At 57.8% G+C, this 21270-nt stretch overlaps 1 protein-coding gene across 4 annotated transcripts in view; it reads left to right on the forward strand.

Moving 5' to 3' along the window:
- SEPTIN9 (septin 9) overlaps positions 1 to 21270 on the forward strand; it is a 164992-nt gene that overhangs the window by 79489 nt on the left and 64233 nt on the right. For 2 of the 4 annotated variants that reach the window (XM_082678076.1, XM_082678077.1), the window contains one exon: positions 5686 to 6327. In XM_082678076.1, coding sequence (XP_082534202.1) covers positions 5686 to 6327 — 642 coding nt within the window. Of the gene's footprint in view, positions 1 to 5685; positions 6328 to 18265; positions 18351 to 19493; positions 19623 to 21270 lie in introns of those variants that run through there. The other 2 variants (XM_082678078.1, XM_082678079.1) reach the window with 2 other exon arrangements.

The following is a 21270-nucleotide window of genomic DNA, read 5'->3' on the forward strand; positions in this document are numbered from 1 at the left end:
TCCTTAAACAGGCCCAGATCCAGGCTGCTCCTGCCTCGACCCTCATGCGCACGGACGACGGGAGGTTTGCATCTGGCCAGGCGGCCTGGCCTCTGCAGCGGCCGAGACTGTAGGTGTTTGATGGACCGGGAGAGGCCGCGCCGGAGGTGCAGTTATCCACACCCTCCCCCTCTTCGTAGCGAGGTTTGTTTTTTAAGAGCAGCGCTCATGGTTTTATCCCCTGAAAATATGAAGTGACCCACATTAGCATAGGCGCCTTGGGAAAAGGCAGGAAAGTGTAATGAATTAAACGGCCACCTTAATTCCATCCAGAGGCGGCTGTTTTCCTCGAATGTGCGTGCACCCTGCACATGTGTGTGTGCGATGAATCCAGGCCCGTGCATGCAGCTTGGATCCTGCTATTTTTACTTAGTATTCTCAGCATTTCTCAGCTTCAGAACCGTGATTTTGATGACTTTGCAGGACTCTGGCATATGGGTTCAGAAAACTCTACGTAAACTCGAATTGTTTCCAGCATTTGCTGTTTTAATGCTGATGCAAACATCCCGTACATAAATCTTTCTGTACGTCTGATGATTTCCTGGGGGTAAATTCCCAGCAGTGGGCCAAAGGGCACGGCAGTCTTCAGTCTCATGTGCTCGCGGGGAAGGGCTGACTGGAGCCGAGGAGGGCTTTGGGGAGCAAGCAGTGTTCAAGCCCGGCTTTGGGGGTTCTTGACTTCACGAGAGGGAGAACGGGGGCGTTCTTATTTGGGAAATGGTGTGAGGATGGGTGGGCCCCCCGTGCCCTGTGGGAGATGTCAGTCCTTTTCCCTCCCAGCGGCAGTTCGGGGACCCTCCCAGTACAGCCTGGTCCCATGTTTGTTTGGTGCCCCGCAGCCATGCCGTTTGTCCTGTCCAGCTTCGGGGCGGGGGTGTGGGGGTCTCTTGCCTGCCCTCTGAGGGCATCTAGCATCCTGCAGACAAAAGAGGAAGCAGCACAGCGCCACTCCCCACTGCCCTGGTCCAGTGGAAGGCCACGTTTCTGCCCGTCTGTCCCCCATCAGATGCGGTTACGTAGGGGCCTCCAGTCTGCACTCTTGCCGGCTTCCTCGGCCGCACTTGGACCCCCTGGGCTGCCTCTCCGCAGGGAGAGGGGAGAAGAGTAAAGTGGAAAAAAGCACCCACTGCCGTGGTGGATTATAGCCATTCTCCACGGAGGAAGTGGAAGGAGTTTCCAGGGTGAGTCTGACCCTGGAAAGGGAGGGGTGGCTGTGCGTGTTGGGGCAGGACCTGGAGCGTGTGTTTAGGACTTCCGTTGGGGGACGGGATGCTGGAGGACCCTGTCCTGCCAGCTTCGTGACAAGCCGTCTCCTAACTCTTCCCAGCTGGGTGCTAATTGTGTCATGACATCCTCTGTATAGAGGCGGCTGCTCCTAGGGCATCCCTCGCACAGCCTGCCTTAAAAAATGATCTTTGGTTTCATCACCAAATATTCCGGTGTAAATCGAGAGCAATGTTATTCTCGTGACGACTTCTCCCACCGTCTGGGGTTTTGTGTGATTCCTGAAGGAGTCAGCTTTTCCTCCTCTGGGTGCCTGATACAACAGTTCTGGAGCTCGGCCACGCTTCCATTGGTCCATCCGTTGGACGTTTCTACTTCTTCTTCTTCTTTTTTTTTACGTTTTGGCCACACCTCGCGGCTTGCGGAATCTTAGTTCCCTGACCAGGGATTGAACCCGGGCCCACGGCAGTGAAATCGCTGAGTCCTAACCACTGGGCCGCCACGGGAAGTCCTTGGACATTTCTTGAGTGGGGCTGGGTGCAGAGTGGGCGTGACAGCACCAGCGGGAAGGGCCCCAGACAATCTCGTAGCCCAGAGGTTTCATCCCTCCAACGGTCCCTGTGTTAACTCCTTGTGGCTGATGTAACAAATGACCACAAACAATGTGGCTTAGACAACAGAGATTTACTCCCATGGTTCTGGAGGCCAGATGTCCAAAAGCAAGGTGTTGGCAGCACCACCTTTCTCCAAAGCTTCTAGGAAAGAATCCTTCCTGGCCTCTTCCAGCTTCTGACAGCTCCAGGCATCTTTGGCTTGCGGCTGCATCACTCCAGTCTCTGCCTCTGTTGTCACATGACCTTCTTCTCCGTGTCTCTCAGATCTCCCTCTTCTTTCTCTTATAAGGACACTTACCGGACTTAGAGCCCACCCTAAATCCAGGCTAATCTCATCTTGAATCCTTACCTTGATTACATCTGCAAAGAGTTTTTCTAAGTAAGGTCACATTCACAGGTTCTGGGGCTTAGGACTTGGACGTAGCTTTTAGGTTGGCGGGGGGACACTGTTCAACTCCCTACAGAACCTTAGAGGAAAGTGAAACTTCTCAGGCTGAGATGGGGTTGAGGGCCTGGTACCTCCCTGCTCTGGGCCCACAGTTACAAACCTATGATCCGGTCTGGCCTTTACATTGTGAAGAAGAAGCACCCGAGGCCCAGGAAGGGCTGGAGGGCTGGCTCGTGGTGTAACAGAGGAGAGGACTCCGGCTCTCTTCCCAGGGAGCCCCCCTCCCCCGAAGTCAGTCCCGGCAGCCTGGGACGATCGGGGTGACACGGGAGGGAGTGGCGTGAACTGCACGGGGCCACCACGGCAGGCTTTGGGAGGAGGCACGAGTGAGCCTGGCTTTGGGGGGGGACTTGAAATCCTTGGGTGGGGGCAGCGCTTGTTTTTGGGGATGGCGTATGCCATCAAGAACCCCCAACAGCCCTGGATGTTTGCTGAGCAGGGACCGTCCTGATGGTGGGAACAGCCCTTGTCCTCTCAGAGAGAACTAGACGAATGGGGGTGTTGGTGCTGGCCGGTGAATGCCTGGATAGACGATACAGCCGAGGGCTAAGCATGCGGACAGTGTGGGCCCAGGGGGTGGCATGTGCCAGGAAGAAGCACAGAGCAGCCCAGGAGAGGAGAGGGTGGCGGATGGGGCCGGGCTTGTGCGTTCTGTGTAGACTTTGTGTTCCGGGGAGCAGTGATCTGTGTGCCGGCCAGTCTGGTTCCGAGTCATCGCCGAATCGGGCCTCCCGACTCAGGGAGGCCTTTGCTCTGGTGCAGGGTCTTAATTCATGAGTTGCAGTTGGAGGTTCATTCAAATGGGCTCCCCAAGAAGGGGGCTCTCCAAACAGGGGCACAGACCTTGTCGGGACTCCCAGGAAAAGGTCGTCTTATTCCCGTGGGGCAAACCTGGGGAAGAGCCCTTACCCACCTAGTTCCTGTTCTCCCAGCTTGGCCCCAAGGAGCTAACACCAAGTACTCTTGGACATGCACATGCCTAGGCGTGTGGGGTGTGGACCCCTCCTCGAGGGAGCTCACAGACAGACAGGAGCCACTATCGGGGACAGTTTGGACAGTGCTCTCGGGGCGGGGGTAGACCAGATGTCTCGGAGGCCCTGGGAACCATGAGAGGACAGAGTTCCAGGCACTCAGCCCTGGACTTTCTGGCCAGTTTAGCAGGCACTTGACCTCTCCCTGGGCACTTGAGGCTTCTTTGGACGGGCAGTTTGTACCCTGCGTATCTTGCTGGACAGCCCCCGGTGAGAGGCAGAGCTGCGCCGGCTGGGGTCCTTGCACAGGCACACCCCTGCCGCGCTTGGCCGTGTGCCTTACCAACCCGAGGTCACGGCGGGGCCCACTGGCCGAGTGCAGCCCTTGGATGTGATTTCCTTTGACCGCACAGTGTTTTTAAAGGGGTTGTTTTGCTTTGTTTGTGCCAGCATTTAAAAATCAGGAGATAACATTTTAAAAAAACACAGCTTTTCAGATTCTCTTGAATCCGGAGCTCTGGCCACATTGCACACACATGCCTGCTTGGCCGCAGTGAAGCTGGACAGCAGGTGTGTCCCTGAGTCAGTGCGTGGTGAGGCGCCCGCTCCCGAAATCTGCACAGCTCCCTCCCTCGGAGGACATTTCCCATCCCTGCAGGGCCTCTGGGATGGTCGAGCTTTGTGACCCGGGATTTTGTGAAGGAGGTGTGCCCAGGGCTTAGACAGGGTCCCCCAGGGGTATCACGTTTGGGAAACTGGTAGTTCCGGCAGCCAGGTATCAGGTTCTGGGGTCTCCTTTGCTTCCCTACATCCAGTGCTTCAGAGCACACATGCCCCTGGCCACCCACCCACTCAGCCACCCACTCCACCGTGGTCTTCTGAAGGAGGTAATGTCCACGGGGAAGAGACGAGGGCTGTGTTGGAATTTGGAGGAAGGAAGACTGGAGGGAGGGGCTGCTCAGAATGGCCCTGAGAACTGGTGTGGGGGGCTGGGGGAGGAAATTGTGGGGGGGATCCCTGTAATCCTGGGCTCCTGGGGCTGTGAGGTGAGGTGGGGAGGGGGGTGGGAGAGACACTGTGGGTCGCTGAGGGCGCGCTGTGGGCCCGGCTGGGAAGGAGCTGGTGGTGCACGTTCCTGCCCCGCGGGCCCCTTCCCACTCTGGTCCTTATAACCGGGAGCAGCTGGTTCTCGTTTGCAGCACGCCTGCAGGAACTGTGGGGATAGTGGCTTCTCAGGCAGTGTCCCCACCGCCTTGGAGGGAGCAGATCCTGGCGGAGACGGTGGGTGGACGGGTGGAAATGCTGGGCTGTGGGGTGGGAGTTGGGTGGTCAGTGTGCTGCGTGGGCCCAGGTCCGGCTGGGGCACGTGGTATAGGATGGAGGCAGAAGCAGCCGGTGTGAGGACTAAGAAAGGCAGCAGTGTGAACTTCGCCCAGGATCTCCATTATTCCACCAGAAAGGAGTAAGAACCCTGGGCCTTGGAGTTAGACGCATCTTCCGGCTCTGCTACTCACCCCACGCCACTGGGCACTTGGCTTAAGCACCTGGGCCTCAGTTTTCCCATCTGTATCAGGGGATTATAGCATCCTTTACACCATGGGGTTAGGGTGGGGGGGTAAATGTGGTTATGCACAGTAAGCCCAATGCCTTGCCTGTGTTAAAAGTTCTAGCGTTGGCTGTCCTTGCTGTTACTGATATGGTGGTGACATTCCCATTGAGATTCTTTTCTTTTTCTCTAGTGAGTTTTTGTATTTATTTATTTATATTTATTTGGCTGCGCCGGGTCTCAGTTGCGGCACGCGGGATCTTTTTAGTTGCGGCATGCATGCGAAATCTGGTTCCCTGACCAGGGATCGAACCCGGGCCCCCTGCATGGGGAGCGCAGAGTCTTAACCACTGGACCACCAGGGAAGTCCCCCCATCGAGATTCTGATTGGTTATGGTTGTGGCTGTTATTACTGGGGACATCTCTCCACCGCTGCTGCTGGTGGTGGTGTTTGCTGCTGGTGTCTGTGTTGGGCGGAGGTGAGGAGGGAAAGAAATCAAAGGCCCCTCCCTTGAGCCAGAACATCCTTATAGAAAATGTAGCTGGCGGGACCATGGCCACGGCAGGACAGAGAGGACAGAGGGCGTCCTCCAAGCTCCGGCCTTTTCTCTCTCTCCCAGAACACGTGGCTGCGGGTGCCTCAGTCCCTTCGGACAGTGGGGCTGTCCTCTCTTCTTCCTGAGAGGTGAAGGGCGCAAGAGTCTTCCCGGGGGCCCCTTGCTGTAGCGTCCCCGCCAGCTGCCCTCTGGTGTTCCCCGTTAGCGGGATGTTCCCCGTGAGCGGGATGTTCCCAGGGGCTCCCGAGCCGTCTACTTACCACGTTCTCCTTGCTTTCTCTTTCAGCCTTGAAAAGATCTTTTGAGGTCGAGGAGGTCGAGACGCCCAACTCCACCCCAACCCGGAGGGTCCAGACTCCCCTGCTCCGGGCCTCTGTGGCCAGCTCCACGCAGAAGTTCCAGGACCTGGGTGTGAAGAACTCAGAGCCCGCGGCCCGCCATGTAGACTCCCTCAGCCAGCGATCCCCCAAGGCTGCCCTGCGGAGGGTCGAGCTCTCGGGCCCCAAGGCCGAGCCTGTGTCTCGGCGCACCGAGATCTCCATCGACATCTCGTCCAAGCAGGTAGAGAACACCGGCACCGCCGGGCCGTCCCGGTTCGGGCTCAAGCGGGCCGAGGCACTGGGCCACAAGACGCCAGAGCCCACCCCTCGGAGGACGGAGATCACCATAGTCAAGCCCCAGGAGTCAGCCCACCGGAGGATGGAGACCCCCACCTCCAAGATCCCTGAGGTGCCCGCCATCCCCACCGCCGACGCAGCCCCCAAGAGGGTCGAGATCCAGGTGCCCAAGCCAGCCGAGGGGCCCGCCTCCCCCATCCCACCCCAGACCCTGGAGAATTCGGAACCCACCCCGATGTCTCAGCTGCAGAGCAGGCTGGAGCCCAAGCCCCAGCCGCCCGTGGCCGAGGCCCCACCCAAGAGCCAGGAGGGTGAGTAGCAGGTGCCGGTCATCCGTGCTGCAGTGATTTGGGGGGTGGGGAGCTGGCTGTGCCCTGGAGTCTTGGAGGAAGAAGCTGAATATTGAGGAGGGGGGCGCGTATACTTCCGAAGGCTCAGGGGAGGGGACTGGCAGCTCTTTCTGTCCACGGGGGATGGACCGAGATGCAGCAAGTTGGATTTGAGTTAGACTTGGCAAAGAATCTCTGGGTTGTGGAGGGCCCCTGTTAATTGGTCCACAGGGCCGTGGTGTAACCTCTGCTGTGAGCCCAGGACTTGGGGGCAGGAGCCGGGGCAGGCTCGTGTCGGGGCTGGATGGGTTTGAGACGCTAGGACAGGCTGTCACATTCTTGGTGGCTGGCGGTCACTGAGCCGTGGGGAGGCAGGCTCCTGCTCAGGAGGGGACTGTGACTGCCCTGCTGGTACCCCCGGGGCAGGGGGTGAGGAGGGGTTTTCTGCACAGGAGGGTCTTCCTCTTCTTCCTTCCCAGGTAGGGAGGGTCGTGGCCAGATGCAAAGGGAGCATGAGAACGCCTCATCTCTGCGTGCTAATATTTTCAGGGCTGCCTGGAGGGGGTCCCAGGCCAGGGAGCCCCGTGATTCCTATTCACAGCTCCGTTCGGGGGTGTTCTGCTTGGCTACCATCCTCGGAGGGTCCAGACCCGGACTTGTGCTCACGGCGAGCTCACAGGGGAGGCGGTGCCAGTCCCGTGGGACGCTGTTACTGCCCCCGCAGGGAGGGTCTTGGCCCCATGGGCTGTGTTAAGGTGCCGGCTGGCTTGTAAGCCCAGTGGAAGCTGGGTCCAGTTCTGATCCCGGGACTCGGAGCTCAGTAAATGTTCAGTAAGTGTCCTTTGGGTTGAACAGGCAGAACATTCTGGGATTTTGATATACCTTTTAAAAATGATTTTTAATGGTGGTAAAGTACACATAACAACACTGACTGGTGTAGCCATTTTTAAGTGTACAAGGCATGGGCGTTAAAAACATGATGTTGCTGTCAGCTGTCACCGTGATCCATCTCCACGACTTCTTCATCTTCACCACCTGGAACTCTGTCCCCATAACGTACTAACTCCCCTCCCCCCATCCCCTGGCACCCACCATCCTACGTTTTGTCTCTATACATTTAACTACCCTGGGAACCTCATGTAGGTGGAATCCTAGATATTTGTCCTTGTGTGTCTGGTTTGTTTCTCTTTGCACATCTTCAGGGTTCATCCATGTTGTGGCAGGTGTCAGGATTTCCTCCCTTTCTAAGGCTCAGTAATATTCCATTATGTGTGGAGCTCACTTTGCTTATCCATCCATTGTTGATGGGTACCTGGGGTCCTCCTGCTGCTTGGCTCTTGTCAGTGAAGCTGCTGTGAACGTGGGTGTGCGAGTATCTCGAGTCCTTGCTTTGAATTCTTTCAGGTTTTCCTTTTTGAATGAGAGTTTTCCTGTGGTCCGTGGACTTGGGGGCTTGGGATGAGGTGGGGTAGGGGTGGTGGTGGAGCAGCTGCGTTCTGCCCAAGTGCACATCTGACCGAGCAGGTCTGGTGGGCCGAGGGGCTGACTGAATTTCCTCTGACGCTGGGCCACGCTGTGGGCAGCAGGGGCCAAGAGGTCCCTTCCAGCCCTGGTGTGTGAATCTGCATCTCCCCAGACATGACCCTGCAGAGCCACGCCACCCCCAGGTGCGCTGGTGCCAATGTCAGGACGCATGGCTGGTGTTTGGGGAGCGGCCAGGAGGCTGTTTCCTCACGATCTTCTGCTGGTCCAGGACCTTTGCTGCCGGATACGGCCCCGTCACAGGGGTGAGGTGTTCGCGCTCAGCTGAGTCAGACAGCATGTGGCTGGGGAGACGGTCGTCACCGTCCAGATCTTGATGACAGTTGGCACTGCATGCCCGAGGAGGTGGTCCTGCTCTGGGGGACAGGCAGGGGGTGTCTGCTCAGGGTGGCACCGCCCTGGGTTGTCAGGGCGGGCGGGGCGGGGCGCAGCCTCGGGCACGTCTAAGAACATCTTCCTCCAGCGGCAGCCGCTGGTCAGGTCGGACCGTGGGGACTGGTCAGGTCAGCTCTGCCTCGGGAGCGGGATGTGAACAGCGGCCGTGGAATCAAGTGGGCGGGGCTGTGGGAGAGCCCCCGGGAGCCCGGGCCTCAGCAGCTGAGTTTTGGAGAGGGTGGGATTTAACCAGGGAAAGACGGGAGGGAAGAGCATTCCCAGCTGAGGCTGCAGTCCAGAGGTGTTGGGGAGCCTGGTTTTGGGCCTGTGCGGTTTTTCCAGGGAAAAGCATTTCAGTGTCTGAGCTGGGCGCCAGCACCGTGGACCCGCAGCCCCTCTGTGCAGATGGAAGTCCAGCTCTTCGTGGAGAGGTCCACGGGCCGGGGGGGAGGGGTGTGCTGCCTTCCCACCCCTGGAGCACGAACTGGGGGTCGGCGTATGTGGCAGTCATGGGTGCGCACATGTGTGAACTCACAAGTGTGCTGAGCCCGCCTCCTGTAGGTCCTATTGGCTGGATGGGGAGGGGGCTCTCTGAGACCAGGGCTCACAGATTGAGAACCTTTGGGTGCATTTGAACCAGGCGGGGGCGTTGGACAGATACTGCAAAGAGGGAGGATGCTCGGGTTTGGAGGAGGTGGGGGATTGGATGACTCTGGGAGGATTCTCTTCATTTAAAACAGAAGTCACTGTGGGGTGAGCCTGGAAGTAATGCGGGGTGAGAAGGAGGCTGCGGGGGGGGGGGAGTAAGGCCCTCTGTGGGCTGGGAAATTTGGCCTTCACCTGCTCGCTTGCACGTCCGGTCCTGAGGTCCTGGGCAAGTCCAGGGTCTTCCCGATGGAGGGGTGTTCCCTGCATCTATTGCAGTGGCTTCTGCAGAGCCCCGGGTCTTAGCTCCCCCCCACCAGCCCCTGTTCTGAGGCTCCATCCGCTTCTCCCTCCCTCCCCCTCCTCTGGTCTCGGCCTATCCAGCCCCTCCAGGCACAGATCCGGTTGTCCCTCGGCCTCATTTCCTGTCCATCTTTCCTGCAGACCTGACACTCCCATCCCCTTCCGCCCTTCCATGGCGGGGCTGGGTTGGGAGCTCCCAGGAGCCCCCCAGCCTGCAGGGCCTGCTCTGACTGCCCTCCATGGGCTCACTATCCCTTACCCCTGAGGGCCAGCTGGCGCTGCGGGGTCAAAGGATCAGGGAGGTAGGGAGCTCTGTGCCCTCTGATCAGACTCAGCCCTTTGCCTCTACCTCCAGGAAGCCCTCCAGACTGTGACCGTGGGCACAGGACAGGGTGTCCTGGGACCTCAGCTAAGTTGTTCCTAGATTGACCTCCCTAAAGCACAGCACTGATGAAATCCATGCTCACTATGAGCTTTCACTGCTCACCCGCCCGGGCCCCCGCCCTCCACAGTAGATTCACCCTCTTGTCCAGCTCATACCTCCCTGCTCCCCAGCCCCTCCTGCTCTGGTCCTTTCGTGGTCTCCCACTGGCCACCTTTCCTCACAGTGGTTCTGCACTGATCTCCTGATCCCCAGCCCCGCTCCTCTTCACATCACTGCTTTTCAAACTCCTATGCATCCTTCAAAGTCCTGCTCAAATGGCACCTCTCCCACTAACTGGAAGTAGCCTCACTTCCTCTGATTCCCGTGCCTTTTTGCATCTTTCTCATGTATAATATCGTGTGTTTGTCTTGGAATGTAAATTGTTTGTGTATGAACCTTCTTTCCTCTGCTAGATGTTTTTTTTTTTTTTTAATGCAAAAACAGTTTTTCACAGTACTGTTTCTTTAAAATTTGGAAAATATAGACATTAGAAAGAAACTATAATTCACCTGTAAGCCAGCAATACCCACTCTGAACGTTTGCTATGTCTTCTTCAGAATTCCTTCCATGCCCTGAACTGGATTCTAGGTTACTTGAGGCTGGGGCTGTTGTCTTTTTTTTTCTTTTTGAAAGACTCTCATGAGATACCGAGTGACTTGGACATAACAGGTGCTCAATAAAACAATGTTGGAGGAGTGACATGGGGATGGCTTTGTGGTGGCTCTCGTAGGCAGATGCAGGGGCTGCAGGGACCCCATGGGACTCTGCAAGGATCAAGCAGATACTTTTCTGGTCAACCAAGACCCCACAGGTCTGATCCGCTCACTCTGGCGTTCTGGGATCCTGGTTTCCGAGGCCCCTGGACCTGGCAGCCTCCAGCCCTGCTCCTCTCTCAGGCTCTTGCCTCCCCTTCCAGGTCCCCCTGCCCCCACCTGGGTGGCTCTGGGTGGGGCTGGGCTGCAGGACCCAGAACCCTGTCTGTGTGGCAGGCTCGTCACTCTCCCTCCCCCCAGGAGCCACCCCCCCTGGTTCCACCGGCCAAGTTTCCCCGAGGCTGCCTTATAAGGCGGGCGCTGGCCGCTCACTCGTGGGTCTGGTTCTTTGCCGTCTCTGAATGCTCACTGGAGGCCGTGGGGGAGGCTGGGGTGACCGGGCCATGTGGCGAGTGGGGTGTCCCCGGACTGGCGCCCAGCTGAGTTCTTGGGTGTGTCCTGGCTCCACCCCACTGGCCGACTGGTTCTGAGCCATCACTTCGCGGCCCCCCCAACCTGCCCCCCACTCCCCAGCCTCAGTTTCTTGATCTGTCAAACGAGGGAGGCGTTGGGCTTGCTGGCCCGAGGCAACAATGGTGGTAGGGGATCTGAGCTGTCCAGGTACAGCTGCACCTACCCAGCCCCCAATAACCAAGACAGGTATCCAGTCCACGGTGGTGCCTGGAGTCCCTGGTGATGTGGGCGTGACATTGGGGTGGGGCAGACGCAGCGAATGTCTTCCTCCGGTTTCCCTACGGCTAAAAACATCTAGAAATATCTTTGGTCGTGGGTAGAGCCTTGAGGAAGGTGGACGTCAGGCCCCCTACGCCTCTGGTGGTGAGCGTGGCTTTTTGGCAGACGAGATGAGCCTGCCGTCTTCCGGGTGTACCTGGGTGCCGGCTGCACAAGGCCTGTGTTAGGGGCTGGGGCAGAACAGGGAAGATGTCACTTCCACGGGGAATCATGGGACGCTACAAGCACAGGGACATGGGGACAGAGGAGGCTGGGCAGAGAAGGCTTTGGGGAACGTGAGATCTGAGCTGAGTCTGAAGGGTGGGAAGGGGTCAGCCAGTGAAGTGGGGGGACCGTGACGTGCCCCAGAAGTGTGTGTGGGGATCAGAGAGCGTGAAGAGGGGGGAGAAGGGGACCGCCATCTGCTTAGGGAGGAAGGGCCAGCTCTGCAAAGGCTCCCTAGACACCCCCCATGTTCGCAGGACGACTCACTAACCAGGGTCCGCGCTGGGCCTGTCCCTGGCCTGTGAACTCCCCGGTGCCGGGCTCTGCACCTTGTCCACCCTTTCATCCCAGCACCTGGCCTATGGCAGGAGATTCATACACGTTGAGGGTCTCGTTTGTGTCTGGCAAAGCAGAGCCGTGAACTTGATCTCTCTGTGCCTTTGGGCCCTGAGCCCGGAGAGTTTTCTTCTGTGTGGGGCTGCGTGTTTCTATGCTGGTGGGAAAAGGCTGTACCTCCTGCAGGGATGCTCCCACCTGGCTGCCTTGCCCGACAGACCCCTCTGCTCTGGGCTCCTCCCCGTTCCGTCGTGACCCCAGAGGGCATCCAGGCACCCTTTCACCTTTGGGGATTGGGTCCCTTTCTCCTTCCGCCTTTTAAGAACAGACGCTCTCCTCTGAGTTGACCCTGAGGCCCGTGCACACCTCGGTCTGAAGCAGGAAGTCCCCATGCATGGGGGGACAGGAGGATGTGGTGGAGGGGTGGCCAGGCCCAGGTGTGTCTCCTTCAAGGTGGGGCAGAGTAGGGCGCAGGGAGGACAGAGCGTGGCTCCAGGGCCTGGGAGAAAGCACTCACCGCCCCCGCTGGCCCTCCAGCTGTCTGCCAAGCCCAGCCCAGTGGTGAGGAGGGAGCAATGCGGGCCCATCCAGGGAATGCAGCCGAGCAGCTGCGGAATGCCTTACATAGAGCTGGGCACAGCTGCGGGAGCGGGCCGGGCCGGGCAGGGAGGCCGACGCTGCAGGCGGGTCCCCGCGCTGCCTCCCTGCAGCTTGGGGGCTGCAGCCCTGACCAGGGACGGAGCCCGGGCCCCAGACACGTGGTGCTGGGTGAGGCCTCCTGGGTGCGTGACCTGGGAAGCCGAGCAGCTGCCTGGAGAGGGGCTGTGTCTGCAGCCGCAGCCTCTCCACCCAGGACAGCTGCTGGCAGCCAGGGTCGGCACAATGGGGCTGCTGTCCGGGGGACACGCCTGCGCGGACAGCCACGCTCTGTGGACAGAGGGCACATTCAGCACCGGAGGAGCGGCTCGGACCCCTGCCTGGCGCCCTGAAGTGTGGGCGGCCCTGCCCAGACCCTGGGTTCCAGCAGGCAGCCTGAAGGATGATGCCACGTGGTTCCCACTGGCCTGATGTGGCTAAATGTGGACCTGGGGCTGCATGTCTGAGAGCTGTGGGTGGTGAGGAGGGGACCCTTCTCGGGTCCAGGCATGACTTCCTTTCCACGTTTTATCCACTTTGGCTTTCCCTGGCCTGGGCCTTTCTGTGCGTGTCACAGACGCCCCCCTGGAATCCCAGGGGCTCCCAGAGTTACCAGTTGTAGCGAATGAGCAAAGGCAGCTCGTGGCCAGGACTGAGCGTCCAGTTCTCTGAGCAGGGAGGCTTCCTGTCCCCTTTCCCATGCTGTCACCGGGCACACCGCTGTGGAACCCCAGGGCTCTAGGGAACCTGCTTTGGAAATCCCTGGTCTGTCCAATGCAGTTCAGAGACCCCAGCGCTGGTCCCAGCAAGGAATTGGGAAGTGGAAGTGGCCTTGGAGGTCACCTCTTCCATCTCCCTCCTTCTAAAATATAACACACAGAGGGTACAGCTCAGAAGCACAGAATGTTCCAGCAGGAAGCCACTCGGGAGGCCTTGCCCACTTGTTCGTGGGGGAAATGGCCCTCAGACTGCCCTGGCCCATAGGTCATCAGACCTATGCTCTCTCAGTCCTTCTTCTCATCATCGCAATGGACCTCATTCCTCCTGCACAGCGTTGTTAGAACGAAAGTGCTAACGTGTGAGGACCGCCAGGGCAGGCCCAGCGCCCGGGAGGTTTTGTTAAACAGGCTCATAAGTGAAAACCAAATGCAGCCTTATTTAACGAACGGGCTCAGCTTGGCCATTGCACGGTGCCTCTCCCTCCCCGCGCTTGTAGTCTGTATCCCTGACTCCCTCGGCCCCGTCTGCCCCATTGCCTTTTTCTCTTCTAATTCTCAAAGGCAGTGCGTGACCATTGGTAGAAGAGAAAAAATCCAGGTCACATGAAATGTGAAAAGGAAATCTGTCTCTCCTGATCTCCCAGCCTTTCCCCAGGATAGCCCATGCGGGTGGTAGGGCGCGCTGTGTGTCCTTCTGGAGTCTGCGTGTGTGTGTTTTCCCCATTTAACGACACTGTGGTTGTAGATCGGGCACATTCCTCGTAACAGCTGCGTCCTCGGCCCTGACATGGTCCTGCCATTCTTGTCCGGCTTCCTCTGTGATAAACGAGGCTTCCATGAACATCCTCTGGCTTATGTATGTGCACATGTTGGATAAACCTTTAGGAGTGGAATTTCTGCACCAGAGGATGTGTGCGTTTAAGATTTTGACCCATGTTGCCAAGTTGGCTTCTAAAACAGCTACATCAGTTTCTGGTCGTGACAGAGAGAGGTACTGTGTCCCTTGCCCTGGGCGGAGAGGTAGAAAGCTATCTGATGGGTGTTTTATTTTGTGCATCTCTTACTAAGTTGCGGGGGTGGGGGTGGGTATCTTTTCCTCTGTTTACAGGCCAAGGGCCCTAGGTTCCCTGGGAACTTCTCATTCCTGTCCTAGCTTCCTTTTTCCCCCAGTTGGGTCGTTAATCATTTTCTTGATTTTGTTTGTTTGTTTGTTTAAGAGTTCTTGGTACACCTTTGTCGTAGCTGTTACAAGTGCTTTTTCCCAGTTGTTAACTTTTCATTGTGTGTCTAGTGTGTTCTTTTTTTTTTTTTTTTTTTTTTTAGTGTGTTCTTTTAAATAGAGATTTTTAACCCTTAGGTTGTCACGTTTATTCTTTTTCTTTTCTCTTGTGGAGGTTTATGTCCTGCTTAGAGGCCGCCTGCATTCCAAAATCATAGCAAAAGAATTCACTCAGGTTTTCTTCTGGTACTTTTATGGTTTCATTTTTATGTACTGAAATCATTAATCCATTGGAATTTACTTGGGTTTAAACAGCGAGGTAGAGACGCACAGCTCCTGCATGGCTACGCACGCGTGAGCCTGGTCTACAGCGTGTTGGGCATGTGTGCGTTGCTATTTTTATCAATTTTGGTGTCAGTGTCGTGCTGGCTTAGCGAAAATAATTTGGATGCGTTTCTTTACCCCCCTCTGTGTTCTGGAACATTTTTAAGCGGCTACACGATCATCTCTGTGTTAAAACGTTTGAAGAATTCACTAGTGAAACCATCTGAGCTGGATATTTTTGTGGGAGCCTCATCCTTTAAAAAGTTTTTTCCGTAGGTTTGTTTGAGTTTAGCGTTTGTTTCTTCCTATTTTATACCTTTTTTTCCTAGAAAATCATCCTGTAAGCTATTTAAAATCCCTCAGATCATTCAGAGGTAGTGGTGTGTAGAGTGGGTGGTGAGAGGCCAGCCCCCCATGATTGCCACCATCAATCTGTGCACCTGAGTCTCTGCCCTGGGCCTGGCACTGTTCTCAGAGGAGAATATGCGTCGGTGGCCAGGACACAGCCCATGTCCTGGGGACGCTCCCTCCGAAACATGTGTGCAGTGCAGTGTGACAAGTGTTCTGAGAGGGACGAGTCCAGAAGGCCTTGGCACCCCGAGGAGGGAGCCCCCCCAACCCTGCCAGCAGAGACCTCTTGGAGGTGGGGGGTGGGGGGTAGGCCCCTTGGTCTTGAAGGGGGCAGAGTGGTCCAGGCAGGTGAAGGGCTGTTGGCTTTCTGGAATCCTGAGTTTGATGTTGCCCAGAGAGTGGCTTTCAAACTTATTTTGGACTGCAGCCCCCAGTAAGAAGTACGTTTTGCACCGCAAACCAGGACACACGTGCGTGTAGATGTGTGTGTGTGTGTGGTGTGTATACAAATGGAACAGCATTTCCACGGAGTACTTCTTGCCTTTATCGCGTGCCTGCTACACCTTCATACTCGCTGTGTGTGCTGCTTCGGATGGGGGAGCTTTTCTTATTTTCTAAAAACAGCTCTATCGAGATACAGTTCACATAATACCATTTAGTTCTTCCATTTAAAGTGTACAATCCAATGGTTTTTAGTTATTTACAGGGTTGTGAAACCGTCGCCACATCCAACTTTAGACCGTTTTCGTCACCTCAGAAAGAATCTCTGTCCCCATTAACTGTCACCTCCTGTCCCCCACCCCCGTTTCTCCCAGCCCTAAACAATGACCGTAGACTTGCCTGTTGTGAACCTTCCTTAGAGATGGGATCGTACAGTGTGTGGTCTTTTGTGACTGGCTTCCTTCCCTTTGCATCGTGTTGCAAGGTTCCTGTGTGTTGTAGCCTGGATCAGGGCTGCATCCCTTTTCCTAGCTGAGTAATATTCCATTTGTGGACTAAGCACATGTTTATCCTTTCATCAGCTGAGGGACATTTGGGTTGCTTCTACCTTCTTTTTCTAGTTCTTCTAGTATGAATGTATTCTTTTTAAATGTTAAAAAATAATGCTGGTTATGACCTGCTAACTAGTCTTCAGGACCCACAGTTTGGGACACACTGGCCTAGGCGGTGGGCTGAAGGCGGGCCGGGCCAGAGGTGGGCTGGATGCTGTGTTACGGGCCCGATCCACCAGAGGTGTTTCACCAGGACCTGATCAGATTTCCTAGAGATTATCCTGCCTGGAGTGTTTGTTTATTCAGGAAGGGTTGAGCGTTGATATGTACCAGGCACTGTTCGCGGCGCTGAGGAGTTCATCCGTGCTGAACATACAGAGAAAAATCCTGTCCTCCTGGGGCTTATGTGCTGATGGGCAGAGGCAGAGGGTAAACCAAGCAAACGGTAAATCGTAAAGCCCGTTAGCCGTGGCGAGGGCCGAAGAGGAAAGTGAAGGAGGCGAGGCAGCTTGGGAGGTTGTGACCCTAACCAGGGTGGTCCTGGGTTCAAGGTCGAGCTTGGGTGTGGACCCCTGGAGGTTGGTGGGTGAAAGCAAGAAGAACACGCCCGAGATTAGGGCAAGTGAGGCACTCCTTGGGGGCACAAAACTTAGTGGAGGGGTGGGGGAGCGCCAGAAAACTCAGGAGTCAAGAGAAGTAGTATTTTTATGCAATGCTTTTAAAAATCAGAATTGCGCCCCCCAAATCCTTGATGATCAAATACGCACATTTTCAAGAAAGATGGGCCAGGCACGTGCACAGCCCCGCTGCACTCTCCTCGCCCGAATCCCGCCCTGTTGGATTGGAAAAAATCATTACGGATTTTTTGCAAAAGTTTGATTTTCAAAAAATATTGCATTGACATATTATGTATCTTGATTCCCGAGGTATTTGGCGGTCCCTTTGAAATTTGCACTCCCTGGTCTCCGCCCCAAGAGCGCTGAGGTTTGAGGGGCTGAGGACTTTGAACTTGCAGAGTGCAGCTCCTGCCAGGGATGGCAGTGGGGAGGGTGGGGCAGGGTGGGGAGTGCCTGGGGGCAGGAAGGCGCTGCAGCGTCCTCCTCTAGAAAGCTCGGTGGGGTGGGGATGGGGGGAGCTGTACAACCACCCTTCCGGCCTGTCATTTTGCTGTTGGACGTCTGGCGTCTGTGCCGAGGCACTGTCCCCCTAAATGGAGTGTGACGGGGAGAGGAGGGTCCCTTGCACACCCAGAGATCCAGTGGGAGGAAGAGGCGTAATAAAGGGGGTCCAGAGCTCGGGCCTGGGCTGGGCCTTCTGCTGACGGCGGGGAGGCAGCCCTGCCCACTCGGACCTGCTGCGCGGCTGGCCTCCAAGCCCCGAGGATGCAGCAGGGCCTCCTTTCCTGTCTATCCCAGTGAGGTCTCCAGGTGCTCCACCCAAAGCTCTCTCCTTCTGGGGGCTCCCTGAGCTGGCCAAACAGCATATTCGGTTCCAGGCAGCCTCAGCTCGGCCAGGCCCTGGCGGGAGCACAGCCCTGACCATCATCTGAGACCTGTACGTCCTGTTTCCCGTGCAGGGCCGTGGGACCGGCTGCGGGGGGCGTGTCTGGTCTGAGATGAGGCCCTTGTGGCCCGGGAGGAGCTGGAACTTTATAACCGTGGCGGCCGCAGCTTGGAGGTGGGCAGGGCTGGCTGTCAATTCCCAGGGAGCGGCCCGCCCCTCCCTTCCTCTGAGCCCCCCAGTCGCCTGGTCCCTGGAACGAGAAGGCCAGCCTGACAGCCCGTTCTCCGAAGTCACTGTCTCCAGGCCCACTTCCTCTCATCTGTAGTCACCCGGACTTCACGCCTTGCCTTACCTCTGACAGGGCAGAAACGGGAGATCTTGGGGGACCCCCGAAGGGTGTGAGGAGACTGCTGTGTGAACAGAGGGGCTCTGTCCCTCCCCGGGGCGGGTCGCCCTTGCAGACGCAGCCTCCTGCCCTGGCAGAACTTGCTGTGTCCACTCCCTCCTCTGCACGGGGATGGGGAGCCCAGCTGGGGGGTGGGTAACACCCACGGTCACCGTTGTCACTGGTGACCCCAGGGCATGCCTGAGTCATGATGTGACCCCTGCCCGTTCCCCTGGCAGTCGGGTCCACTTCTTTGCACAGTGCAGTAGCCCAGCCCAGGAGGGGGGGCTCTATTTTCACCCCTGGGATCATGCCCCCTCTCCTTAGTGCTGGTCTAAGGCAGGCCTTCCTGAGGTCTGTGGCTCCCTGCCTGTTTACCTGCTGACTAATGCCTGTCTGGTGCCTGATGGGAAGAGCTGGCTTGGTGAGGCGTCCAGGGCTCAGGTTACAGAGGGTTGGGGCACCTCCTGAAACAAGGCCCTGCAGTGTGGCCTCCACCGCCCGCCTGGGTTTCAGGCACCTCTGTCCCCAGCCCCCACCAGGTGAGTTCGTCCTGGGGCTCCCAGGCCGTGGCGGGGGGCTGTGGTTTTCCAGTGGGGGGCAGGGCTGGGGAGGCTGCGATGGAAGAGGCCGAGCGGGGAGGCGCAGCCCCACTTCTTCCTGTGGCAGCGGGGGGGCCTGGCCACTCCTGTGTCTCTCAGGAGGGTGACAGGCGGCTGGGCAGAGGCTGTGGGGCAGCTGTAGGGACCAGCTGGTGCAGGAACGGTGGGCGGACCTTGAATCCCAATCCCAGCTTTTCGGGAGTGGGCTGGTTTAGTCAGTGGCTCTGTCAGTGGACTTTCTGTTCAGGCGAGAGAGCCTAGGTCAGTGAGTCGGAGCTGAATTTCTTGATATTTAATTTAGTAGCAAGTTTGCCTCCCCGCCCCTGCCAAGCCCTTGCTTATTACCCTGTGCTCGTTCGGGGCAGGTATTTGCACTCTGCTCTCCGTGGGTGGCGTGGGCCTCCCGGCCTTGGTGCCTGCCCCCGTGATGCCTGGGCAGCCCCACCTGGGCCTTCAAGCCAGTGACACTTCTGGCTCCGGTGGTGGGTGGCTCTGTTTGGACCGAGAAGGTCCGGGACCGTTCAGCCTCAGTATCCAGATGAGGCTTGGGGGGTGGGGAGTGTTCTGAGCCGCCTTCCCGCTGCGTGGTTGGTGCGGCCTTGGTGGGGGCCTCCCTGTTGGCTGTTCCCTTCTCCTGCACGCTTCACTCCTCCCTTGGAGTTCCCCTTCCCCGGCCCCTGCGCGGGCCAGCTGGCACAAGCACTTTGCGGATGGAACTTTGAAACTGGAAGACTTTCCAGGTCCATCCAGGTCCAGATCCCTGTGGCAACAATGAGGGAAATCCTTATCTCAGCCGGAGAAGGAGGCCGAGGGGTTGATAATAACCACCAGCAGGATAAGGTTAGCTTCCAGGCGCTCTCATTACCCCATTTTCCAGATTAGGAAATCAAGGCACAGGGAGCTCCAGCCACTTGCCTAAGGCCCCCCAGTGGTTAATAGTCTGAATTTGAACCCTGGGGGATGGAGCTGTCTGCCGGCGCTGGGGACCAGGGCTGAGGCATGAAGCTGGGTCTCTGCCCCGAAGCTTGGGCTGGGGTGCGGAGCCGCCTGGGCTGGCTCCCTCCTCTGGCCTCTTTCTTTCAGAAAGTACCATGAGATGATGAAATGAAAGAAAAGAAAACTCCAGTTAGAAAGGAGGGACTCTGGTACTCCCCCCGCTCCTCCAGCCCCTCAGCTGCCCTGGACTTTGGAGCAAGATGCTGTTTGTCCGGGGTGAGTGGGAACAGATTGGAAGTCCCGTTTCTCCGCCGATCACAGCTGCAGGGAGCCTGCAGTGGCTGCTGCCGCCAGCCCAGCCCAGCCCAGGCTGTCTCATCCTCTCTCCTCTTTTTCCTCCCCACCCCATTCCTCCTCACAAGACCAGCGTGAGTGTTGCTGAAGAGCTAGCCAGAGATGTGCTGGCTGGGCTGGGGGCGGAGCAGAGGGGCGGTGTGCCTTCTTGGCTGGGAGGGGCTGAATTAAGACCCCTGGTTGTAGTCTCCTGGTCGGCCCTGGAAGAGGGGGAGACCGTGGTCCCTACCTGCCAGGTTTGCTCCCTCGCCCTGGAGCAGGTCCCTGCGGGTCCCAGAGAGGCTGTCCTTACGTACAGCACGGCTTCTGTAGGCTCGCCTGGGCTATTGATCCTTCTGGGGCTTGGAGTGGTTCCCCTGATTGGGCTGAGCAAGGCGCTGAGATGGGCGGAGGAGGGGTCCCGTGAGTGCGGGCGTCTCTGCCTGGGGGCTTCCTCTAACTAACCTCACTAGGGCACAGGTCTTACTCCCAGGGATTGGCTCAGCTCTTCATTGCTATGGCTTTGGACAGCCCAGCCCTGTCCGTGCTTGCTGGACACCGTGGCGGGGGGCGGTGCTGTGCCCTCAGGGCATCAGAGAGACGGAGAGGCAGGTGGAGAAGCAGCTGGAAACACAGCATCTTCACTCTTGTCAACGCTGCGTCGGGGCCTGGCAGGGCGGCCAGGACAGTAGCGGCCACCGCCCAGCTTTCTGGGAGGTCAGCCCATCAGCACGGCCCAGGGGATATGAGGAGGGGAGCTTCTGCCCCCAGTTCCCCTCATTTCTGGCCTGGGCTTCGGGAGCAGGCCCCCAGAGTTCTGCCTGGGGGCCTGAGGTAGGAGCAGCTGAGTGAGAGTAAGGGCCTGGAGGAGCCAGGGCACCCTGGCAAACTATCTCCCCCCACCCTCGCCTACCCCTGCAGCCCTTCCTTCCCCAGGATTGCTTTGGGTTGGTCCCAGGGAGCGAGGCTGCTGGCCACGTGGACGTGGGGAAGCTGATACCCACGGGGTGAGACCCCACAGCAGAGGGCACTCTTATTACCTGTTGGGTCCGAGCTCTACCCTCCAGGCCTGCATTTCCAAAGCACGGTGGGCACCTCTGAATCTGAAGGCAGCTTCCTGGGCCCAAACCCAGCCTTTTGGGGACCAGGGTCTGTGGGGGAGGCGTGGGGGCAGCTCTGCAGAGAAAGTTACTAACGTGGCTCTAACCCCTCCCCCGTGCCTTCTAAGGCTTTTCCGTCCTCCCTCTGGGACCCTGGTCAGGGCTGGGCTCCAGGGTGGGCACCAGGAAGACCTGTGGGCTCTGAGGTCACATCTGCCTCCTGGCTACGCCGTGGGTAGAAGATGAGAAGCTTCAGTCGCCCCGAAAGTTCTGTTTAGGAACCTAACCCTAACCCTGACCCTGAGCGGTACCCCACCCCCGAAAATGGCCGACTTGATGTAGCGTTTGTGACCAAGTGTGTGCAGTCTGCCCAGGAGGCTTTAGAGATGTGGCCCCAGGCCAGGTCCTAATGGGGGGGGGCTGGGGCCTCGTAACCCCCACTGTTCCCCACCCCACCCCCCCGCCAGCCCCCAGTCCTTGGCTCTGCAGTG

The sequence above is a fragment of the Grampus griseus genome (genome assembly GCF_964374135.1).
Source record: "Grampus griseus genome assembly, chromosome: 20".
NCBI lineage: Eukaryota > Metazoa > Chordata > Mammalia > Artiodactyla > Delphinidae > Grampus > Grampus griseus.